This window comes from Solea senegalensis, linkage group LG15 (assembly GCF_019176455.1).
Source record: "Solea senegalensis isolate Sse05_10M linkage group LG15, IFAPA_SoseM_1, whole genome shotgun sequence".
Taxonomy (NCBI): Eukaryota; Metazoa; Chordata; class Actinopteri; order Pleuronectiformes; family Soleidae; genus Solea; species Solea senegalensis.
In genome coordinates this window covers 19,316,239-19,326,656 of record NC_058035.1, presented here as the reverse complement: position 1 = coordinate 19,326,656, position 10,418 = coordinate 19,316,239, and the positions used below count along the sequence as shown (strand labels likewise).

The window sequence follows — 10,418 nt, the reverse complement described above, 5'->3', positions numbered from 1 at the left end:
TCACCAGAGGATTTCACTAACTGTTATTAACTACACACTGGCACTTTTAAGTCAAAACCAACAGGACTTATTTGTTCATCATAGCAAACACGTTTCATAGTTCAGTTTAGAATCACGTGACTGAAACACCGTGATAAAATGGTTTAACTAGAGAACCACAGTCTCAGCTGAGGCAGGAAGCGGGAGCCTCAGCTCTGACACAGCCCTAAACTTTTTATTTTATTCATGTCGTTTAAGTTACACGGTGGAATTAGAGACACAAAAATAGGTTAGAAAGAAAAAGAGCAACCACCAGTCCACATCAAATGGCAGAAAAGTGTCTTGTAGATCTGTCTCACAAGCTTATAATGCAAACCACAGGACAGATGCACAGTAGAATCACAAACTCTGCAGCTCCTGTGTCATTTTCAGACCGTCCCAGGTGAGAGTGCAGTCCTGAGCGAGCCATGTTCAGTCTGAGCTGCTGTTAGTACATGAGCAGAGGAGCCGACACAGAGGAACACATTTGTTTTGTTTAGGTGTCTCAGGATGAAGCCTTCGCCGCATTCAAAAATAAAGACACCACATTTTTGTAAAAGTCGTCCATCTTTTCACAAAAGAAAAATGTAACCATCATCATCAGAGGACACCGTTTTGAAAACATCATCCAGGTGAATACTTGTTATTTTTGTCTTATTGCAGCACAGGTTTATTTTTTTTTTATTTTAGGACTTAGTGTTATCTGCAGTTTTCTGACAGTGGAGTGTAAATATTAACATCTCTGCAAACGGTTAGAAATCTGATGCAAGAATTCAGCAAATTGTCCCACAATCAAAAGATAAAATTGAGCATTTCATCCTTTTCATTCACTTCCAACTTTGTTAGAAAGTTTAATTATATTTTGTCCTTCTGCGCTTGTTTTTTTTCAAAATGTATTTTCACTTTACACCACTGAAGAAAAAGAGCGCCACCTGCTGGACCTGGCCTCCTGATCGACACTATATTTCCACTGCAGTCATTTAAAAGTCCTCACGTCACCTCTTGTGTTACTGAGCTGCTGCAGTGACAAACCAAACATTTCAAAATGGCATTTTTCCCCCATTAATGTTCCCAAACACTTCACCACTTCCCGGCCCTAATACGCAACTTTTTAGTGTCAACACATTTGGCAAATCGTCATCATCATTGTCGTCATCGTCGTAAAAAGAACAAAACAAGAACATTAAAAACAGACGAGTTCAGTTCACATCAAAGTATAGAATACAGATATCATATCTTTACCCACAAAGAAAGATTGTTACGACTAGCTAGAAAAAAAGAAAAGAAAATGTATTTCTGCCCGTGTGTGTGTGTTTACTATGAAATGCTGAAAAATTTGTGTTTGTAGTTTTACAGATGTTCACGATGTCAGTGTGTGCGTGTGTGTATAATGTATACATAAGTGTGTAAACTTACATTAACAAGCAACAGGTCTTTCATTATGAACACATGACCCCGCCCTCATTGATAAAAGCAAGAAAAAGAAAAAAAAAACAACCCCACATCACATCAGAATCATTTGCATTCCCAAAATAAGCATCCAAACCGTCACCACTAAAAATCTTAAACCTCTCATCAAAAACAAACAAACGAAACTAAAAAAAAAAAAGAATATTTTATTATCAACTATATATATAACTATATATTTATATTTTTGTTCTGTTATACCAAACGAACATATGGTATATTATGTGTTGCTATGGTTATGGTCCCTGGCAACATCATGAGAAAAGTACAATGAGTAAAATAAAGACACTGATCCCCAACTTCATCCAGCTAGTGTGAGTCTGCGTGTTAATGTTTTTTTTTTTAGGTTTATTTTGTCGTCTTTGTGTGTTTTTACATGTTCTTTTGGCATTTTTTTTTTTTTTCAAATGTACAGTATTTGTTCTGTATTTAGTGTGGACTTGTTTTTAAATGCTATACTGTTAGTGTGTCACTATTCTCTCGCGTCGACACCGTTGCTGCTGTCAGGATGGCGCGTTGAGGTCGCGTCGACATAGTTTAGCGTGTTCTAGTTTGTCTTTAGTGTATGATCTTAGTGTGTATTCGTTGTGGTACAAGGTGGCAGACGGCGCGGTGGAATCGAAGGCCTTCGCCGCGTGGTTACTGTGCGCCTACGCGTTAGCGCTGATGCTCTGTTTGTAGACGGCGTGGTAGGCGTTTCGCAGCAGGACGTAGGGGAAACAGGACTCCAGCAGGTCCATGGTCAGGAACGGGGACTCCTGCACGATCTGGGACACAAATAACACAAAACACACACAGTGTCAGATGAATAATAATCACTGTGTTTTTATTGTCTAAGGCTGAAGACAACCAGATGCATTTGGTAAATAAAATAAAAACACTGGAGGAGTTTGGGTTATAGCTTCTTCTGCTTGAGGACACGTGAATGCCCCATGGTGTGCCATATATGCAGCATTTAAAGGTACAGTAGGCAAGATTTTTTGTTACTTATTAAATCTGTTGTATTATGAAAAACTTTGACCAATCACGTGGAAGTTCTGAGAGAAGAAAGGGGGCTGTTCCACTCCACCTCGTCTAATTATAGGTCCTTATGGTGAATTTATTACTACTCCAGCACAGGCAACAACTGCCTACACTGCAAAAACACCTAAATAAGATCAAATTTGGACAATAAAACAGGTGTCAAGAGAGATTTGTCTCTGTGCTCATCTGATGAGGAGCTCTGGATGGAGAGCTGCGATTGCAAAACGTGAACATTTTATTGAAACCTGAAAATCAACAATCTACTATTCCAGCTAGAGTAGCCTGCTTTTCATCATCAAGGATCCAGAGGCTGTCCTGATGCACACATGTGGTTAAAAGCTATTACAGTATGTCCAAAATGCTTGAGTGTTTGGACTAAAGAGATGAATAAAGTTTTATTTCATTTTCTCACCATGTCCAGCAGCAGGTAGACAGATTCTCTGTTACGCGTCGTCATCTTATCCGTCTCCTGACCGATCTTTAGCAGACTGGATGAGGCGAGCTACGCACACACACACACGCACGCACACACGCACGTGTTAGAATAGTGCTAAAGTCTTTCGTGGAACAAATTAGTTTTCACTGTTCAAAGCACATTTGTGAATGATGAGAAAAATACATTTTTTTTATTTTTACCAGACTTGTTTTCTATCAGCTACTAATTATTAGATGTGTCTGATGCTCTTGTACTTTCTAAGAGTTTCTGAGAGAGAGAGATGCGTGAAGAAGTGTGTGAACAAAACCAGTGACGTTGTGACTACGATGACTTTTCATAAAAATCAAAGCACTAAAAATAGGTTATCTTCACAGTAAAGGGTACATGTGAGTGTTTAAAAATGTGTTTCTCTCAGCTTTCATTGAATCCCTTTTGTTAATTTTAGTTATGAGTGGCATATGAATTTTTTAAATTTTAACCCTAAAAACACTCAGCAGCGTATGTCAAAGAGATCAGGTGGGAAAAAAAATCTAATTCCCCAGACTGAGGCTGTTACTGACGTGGAGAAATGAAAACTGTGAAAATGTGATAGAATTCAATAATATTGATTTGTCTTACAGCCAGGAACTCCTTCAGACGGTCCTCTATGCTTCCCTTGTGGATGGTGAAGAGAGCAGCAGCGATCTGGTTGATGGCTTTGGCCAGGCAGTGGATGTTGTTACAGTGACCTGTAGGGGGCAGCAAACACTGTGTTACAAGTGCACACATTTTTTTTTTTACTGATACTGTCCTAAAGGGGCTGCATGTAAGAATGTCTTTTTAAGAAAAAGAAAGAAGTTGGAGTGGAGAATTTTGAGACCAGCTCCCTCTGGACAAATCTCAGCAGAAGACACTTCACAAGTATCCTGCTGCACGAGCCGAGCATCATCAGTGTCTCTGTCACAGCAGAGTGTTCATCAAGGACAAAGACGTGTGTGTTTGTGAGACGCATAACAAATGAGCGTATACATACATGCGAGTGTAATTATAAGTTTAGAATGGTTAGTTTGACTGTCGTGAGACGCCGCCGTCGGAAAACCAATATTCAGTCTGCATACCAACACTGAAGGAGCCCATTACAAGTCATTATCCTTCTCAACCGTTCCTTATTAACAACAGCGCCTTTCATTTCAAGGTTGTTAGGAGCCAATGTTTTCATAATTCACTGTTGAGTGACGAAACTCTTCGATACCTGTTTAACTGCGGCAGAAAAAAAGAAAACAAAAGATCAGGTTTATTTAACTGGATGAATCTTTTTAGTGAAATAAATAAGGTTAAACAGGTCACGGGAGTAAATTGTCCTTTGGTATTTTCATTATTGAAAAAGAATAAGTAATGAAGACTGTGATGTGATTTGTGTGCACACAAATGAATCGATGTGAGGCCACGGGGTCAGCCTCATTGACATGCAGAGCAGATGCAGTAGATTATGTTCTCGACAATGTGGAGTGTTTTCTCCCGCGCTGCTCTCAGACTCTCCACAGCGATCAGTCAATGGATTAGTCCAAGGACAGAATACTAAACAGCAACAACTACGGTAAGCATTAACTCATTTGAGTCTTTCTGTTAAAAAAACAAAACAAAACCTTTTTTTTTTGTTTCTTGCTTCTTAAATGTGAGAATAGTCTAATTTTTAATGCAGTTTTAGTCTTGACTGTTTCAGGCTTATATAACATGTTCACTTAAAAGGAATATGACTTTCAAGCGGCCACAGCCACAAGACAATTTAAGATTTGTAAGGTCACGGTCACTTTGACCTATGATGACCAACTGAGTCTTTGTAGCCAGTATGAAGAAATCCTCTAAAATTGATATTGTGCTCTCAAAAAACAGGACATACCATAATCTGAGCGAGCAGTGATTTAAAATAAAATGATTCATTTAATTAAAAATAGCCTACCTTCAATGGCGGGGCTGTACTGGGACATGACGTTGCTGGCCAGCGTTGGCAGTGAAACAGCCACAAACACCATCAGCAGGCAGGCAATCTTATACTCCTCCTCTGGACTGATGTTCTCTGCACAGGCACATGAAGGAGGTCATCAGGTGATGCCACATGTAGAAGATATATTCAGGTTTTACTGCCTTGTTTGTGTCTCACCACTTTTCTGCGAGGACAGAGCCACGACCAGAGCCGGGTCGATCTCACAGGGCAGACCTGCAGCGGATGACAGCTCGTAGACATTCATGGCCACCTGGAAACAAAAAAAACAACACAAGACAGGATATTCACACGAACGCCAGGAGAGGAGGGAACATCGTCTCAATGCTGACCACAGGTTTGTCTGCGAGTGTGTGTCACCTTCATGTCTGTCTCTCGGGGAATGTGGTCTTTGAAATCTTCCACCGAACTGACGAGGAAGGGAATGTGACAAGATAAAACCTGACAGAGAGAGAGAAAGAGATGCAGCATGAAAATATTAAAAAGTATAGATGTAAAAAAAGGTAATTTTCAAGGAAATATAAGGGGCCATTCCCAAGCAGCATCTTTTGCACAATTATTTATTATCAGTATTGGAGACACATGTCAGATGCAAGGCACAAACAAGAGAGTCGAAGAGGAGCTTGTTTTTCTGGGTTTGTCCAAAAATATCTCTACTTTTTGGAAGGAATGCGACGAGGTGAATGAGAGGACGCACACAGACACCGCAAATTTTCTCTTTTTTTCTCACACGTGTATCTAACAACAAAACGGGAAAAGTGGTGCTGGTTAATGAATTCAGAGAGACTGCAGCAACTTCAGTCATTACAGCAGCTCTTAGGCGAGAAGCACCTCGGTTAGAACTCTCTGGCTTCTTCCATGTGAATGGCCCCTCACTGCATCATTTTGTATTCCTTCAAAACACATTTTTCTACCCGATATCACATGTTTATTGCACATGATTTGAAAGGTGTTATGTGTGTGTGTGTGTCTTACATCTCTCAGAGCCTCCTGAGCAAGGGAGCGGAAGGACAAGATGACTCCAATGATGGTCATTCTCTTCAAAACACTGTCCACAGCTACAAAGAGGCAGGCAAACAAGTGTGATAAATAAATACCACACTAATCAATACAGTGATTTACACTAAGCTTGTTGCACAAACAGCTCACTGACAACAGCAGCAGCAGTGAGCAGAATCGCTAGGAAATACCACTACGTTGAGTTTTGTCTGCAGGTTGTTAAAATACAAATGTTTTGGGACCACAGCGCTCCGTGTGTAGACAGATGCACTCGTTTCAACACAACACATGACCAGGGGCAATGTCTCATTTCAAAAACACTCCGCTAATGTTGACACATATTCACTTGTGTTTTTCATACAAATTTTAAAGAGTCCTTAGGTTGTTTTTTCATCAGTAGTTCTAAGCTCACGAGAATGTGTGCGTGTTTTGAGTGTGAGAGAGAAATTACAGGTGAGTTTCTTGAAGAGCGCCGCCATGTGGTCAGGCTTGTCGAAGCTTGTCCTCATCTGGGTCAGCACCTCCATGTTCTCCACCACCAGTTTCTGAATGGAAGACAAATGCACAACAGTTAGTGTCCATGCAGTTATTGATTATTGATTTTTGACTTTCATTTCCTGTATTAAAAAAAAAGGACATAATATTGGGACAATTATTGATCATATATGCAAACAAACCTGCAGATGAGTTGGAAATTGTGTGTTTTTGGTTAAAAAATATGCAATAACTATGTTTCTGTGATGTAATATACATTAATTGAAACTTATCTGCTGTGATCATGTTTGGTTTTAACTTAAATCTATATAGAAAGGGGACTTCTATGTTTGTGCAGACCAGTTTGACCTGTCAGATTGAGGACATTTTGTCTGGTCCTTGCGACATCAAAGAGCCATTTGAAGGGTTGGACTTGGTTTCACAGCTGGTTGCATGTACCTTTAACTCCGCGACCTGTGACGAGATGTGCCACATCAGACTCTCGCTGAGGAACTTCATCCCATATGGTCCCAAAAGCTCCGACAGCGAACGCATCTCTGTGAAACCACACACACAGAAAAATGATTAAAAGATTCATTTTACAATCCTTAGAAAACAAATATAACACGTCAACATAAGGAAAAGAGAAGCACAGTATTAAGTTAATTTAGCTAGAATGTAGACAAAATCATGAGGCAAATTTTGGTGTCTGCATCTTTTAAATCAGGTTTTTGAATTTATAAATTTTGATTATTAACACATTCAATTTGAAAATCACAGCCAGTCTTCAGTATTACTGACCTAACTTTTTACTGAACGTATCAGTCAAAGAAAAACACCAAAGGCTTAAACTGTATTTAAAAAATGTGTATTATTTTAGAACAGCACTGTTCTGCTTTGAAAGGAAAAGAAAAACCACAAAGAATTCTTATGTTTACACATCGCATAACATCGCTTCATCCCCCCCTGTGAAAATACAAATTGTCTGAATGTGTGTCTGTACCAGAGATGTCCGAGTACTCCTCTGCATTGAAAGTCAATTCGTTCTCCGTGGGCAGGTTGACAAAGGCCTTCATGGCGGGAAAGTAGGCGATGTGTCCGTTGCTGACCTGACGGAGCAACGTCTCCAAGTACCTGAAAACACAAAAGACTTTGTGTGAGTGAGTGAGACATTTTTTTAATACATCCTTCACCGAGTGTCTGGCTTCACAGAAGAGTGTAAATAATGAATTACGGAAATGAGGCTGTAATTCAAGAAATGCGTTATTTACACTCTTTTGTGGAGAGTGTAAATAATTTCCAAATTATTTAATCCGGAAACCAATTGAGAAATTAGGCTGTGCAGACTCTTCCTGCGCACAGTAAATCTGTTAAACACCACAAGGCATACAGTCAACCACACTGTATATGTTCTAGGTACTGGGCAGGTTAAATTCTAAAAATAAGGGTTACCAAGTACTGAAGGATTTAAACATGCACTCCTGAATGCAACAACAAAGTAAAAGAAAAAACTAAATAATATCCACAGTCATGAACTTTAATGACAAAAGGGCCCCGCTGCTTTAGTGGCCAAAATAACTTAGCATGACATTTAGATGTTTGTGCTACAAAAGCATTTTCCAGCTGTGGAAAAAAAAACGCTGTAACAATGAAATGATTTCCATCCGGAGAGCAATAAATAAATAAGAGTATCCTCACACCAGGAAATCTGTTTCCGAAGTACAATGGAGATGAATGAATGATCGACATTAATGCATACAGTAAATCATTTTGTTTGGATATAACCCTAATTTAAACATTTTTAAAGATGTTTTTTCTTTCATTTACAACATGCTTGTGGTTACAATTTGTAGATTTACAGGTGAACCTACCAGTTGGTGTAGAGACTGGTGATGGTGGGTTCCCCGTGACTGTCCAGGTGCTGCGTCTGCTGCAGGAGGACGTTGTTGAAGACCCGGGTGATGTCAATGGTGACGTAGTTCTCTATGGACTGTAGCACAGTCATGTAGGCGCGGACGCTGGTCAGTAGCTCACTGGGCTTGGCGATCTCCTGGGTAGCCTGGTTGTACATGGTCATCCCCACGATGGACCTGGAGAAAAACGGAAAGATGCCAAGATGTCAGTTCAGCAACAGCACATTAGAAACCTAGCGAAAATATGAATCAGTAAAATCTGTAAAGTTTTTATTAATAATAAAAATGTAAACAGATTTAAACATTTATCAGTAGTGAGTATATTTTCTTCTTTCAAACCACTTGCATACTTACAGTATGTACTGTTCCTCGCACTGACTATTGATTCTTGTCATTCCTAGAAGGCAGATAAAGAAGCTAAATCTAAAGTAAAAATGACGTACTTTGTAAATCGGATCTCCAGGTGAGAGGTGAGGTACTCTCTCGGTGTGAACGTGTGCTCCCACACCACCAAGTTGGGAACGTAGTTGATGGAGAAGCAGAGTTCAGATAACGCTGTGTGGAGTTTGTCCAGACTGGAAGAAGAAAAAAAAAACCACCAGGTATTATGTAACTTTTTCTGATCGGTGAGAATATGGTGGGTCTTTGCAGAAAGCAAAAAGAACATATTATAGATACATGAGTAAAACCACTGAATTTTACTGCAGTAAGTGCCACAACAAAAGGAATGAACCTCAGACGCAAGAAAATAATTTCAAGTTTAATGCATTCCAAAGAAGAGAGAGGGAGAGAGAGGGAGAATGAGTCACAAACACATTGAGGTCTTTGGTTACTCACTTGGTGACTAGCAGCCTGTTCTTCCTCATGCTCTCCACCCCCGGCTTCTCTCGCTCAGGCTCACCCTTCTTCCCTGTTGCCTTCTTACTCTTCTTGTTCACAGCCTGGCTAATGGTTTTTGCACAGTGTTTGGGGAGCAGCTACAGGACAGGCCAGTAGAAGAAGAGAGAGAGAGAGATGGTTGGAGAGAAAGAAAGAAAGACAAAAGACAGAAACAAAGAGAAAACTTCACTCAAAGTAAGATGAAAAATCTAAGAAATGATATGGATTCATGAAGGATGTGATATTATTCACCAACTATAAGAGTCGATGTTGCTTTGATGTTGCTACATCAAATTGTGAAACAATTTGTTTGGACTTTTATTTATAAAGAAAACATAACAAAAACATGACGACTCTTACTGTGTAGAATCATTTCACAACAAAAGCTTGCTCGACTTGATTCATTTTAATGAATACTCAATGTTTAACTTGAATTGTTCTCAAAGACTATTCTGTCATTCTTATACTTTGACATTTTAGGATCACCACTCGCTCGCTTTCTAATTTTAATGAGAAGATCAGCATCACTCTCATTTTCTAATCAATACCACTCTCAGTCTAGTATTTGGCTGGGACCAGTTACTTGCTGGGAATCTCTGCTGGTTGCCAGGCAACTGATCAGAGCCAAAATGAATATAGTCCAGCACATAACGCAACATGAAACTGAATTGTCTTTTTTTTGCTCTTTGGCTTTTCATTGATCTCCTCTTCACATCTATGGCCCCTTTTATACCTGCCATTTTCTGTGATTTCCTTTGGATAAACGCATTGAGGACCGATTGTTAACTGAGCTGTCAAATCACTTTGGGGCACAAAGGATGTGACGCTGTAGTCTGCTGCTGCAAATCTTTGCAGAAGAAGAGGGGGAGTTTATGCAAGGGAGGGAGATCGTCATCGGATAGCGACCAGATCTTGATGTGGACTCCAGAGACGCATGTTCATACCAGATGTAAATGCATGTGGTGAAGCGCTATCCGATTGCTATCCAATTACAGAAAACACATCCTAATGTCAGGTGTAAAGGGGGCCAAATAGACTAACTGCATTTCCCAAAAATGACTGATCAAGTGTCTTCCTTAGCCTCTGTGTTCCTACCTGGTCGCTGAGTGTACATTGTTCAGTGCAGATGTCAGTGATCAGGTTTCTGGCCTGTTTGGCCATTTCATCCAGAAACATGTTACACAATGACAGGCTTCGGTCCCCTATATGGTGTCGCTGTGGAGGAAGA

General features: G+C 39.9%; 1 protein-coding gene across 5 annotated transcripts in view; it reads right to left on the bottom strand.

Annotated features, from left to right (window-relative positions):
* Positions 1-1,890: 1,890 nt before the first annotated feature.
* The window catches only part of nckap1 (NCK-associated protein 1), a 30,433-nt gene continuing 21,905 nt past the window's right edge, over positions 1,891-10,418 (bottom strand). For all 5 annotated transcript variants that reach the window (XM_044045202.1, XM_044045203.1, XM_044045204.1 and 2 more), the window contains 14 exons: positions 10,286-10,405; positions 9,149-9,288; positions 8,755-8,886; positions 8,270-8,488; positions 7,402-7,532; positions 6,858-6,955; positions 6,376-6,469; positions 5,901-5,983; positions 5,286-5,366; positions 5,085-5,178; positions 4,884-5,000; positions 3,563-3,672; positions 2,921-3,010; positions 1,891-2,252 (listed from right to left, as the gene is read on the bottom strand). In XM_044045202.1, coding sequence (XP_043901137.1) covers positions 2,136-2,252; positions 2,921-3,010; positions 3,563-3,672; positions 4,884-5,000; positions 5,085-5,178; positions 5,286-5,366; positions 5,901-5,983; positions 6,376-6,469; positions 6,858-6,955; positions 7,402-7,532; positions 8,270-8,488; positions 8,755-8,886; positions 9,149-9,288; positions 10,286-10,405 — 1,626 coding nt within the window. In that variant the 3' untranslated portion in view covers positions 1,891-2,135. The remainder of the gene's footprint in view (positions 2,253-2,920; positions 3,011-3,562; positions 3,673-4,883; positions 5,001-5,084; positions 5,179-5,285; positions 5,367-5,900; positions 5,984-6,375; positions 6,470-6,857; positions 6,956-7,401; positions 7,533-8,269; positions 8,489-8,754; positions 8,887-9,148; positions 9,289-10,285; positions 10,406-10,418) is intronic.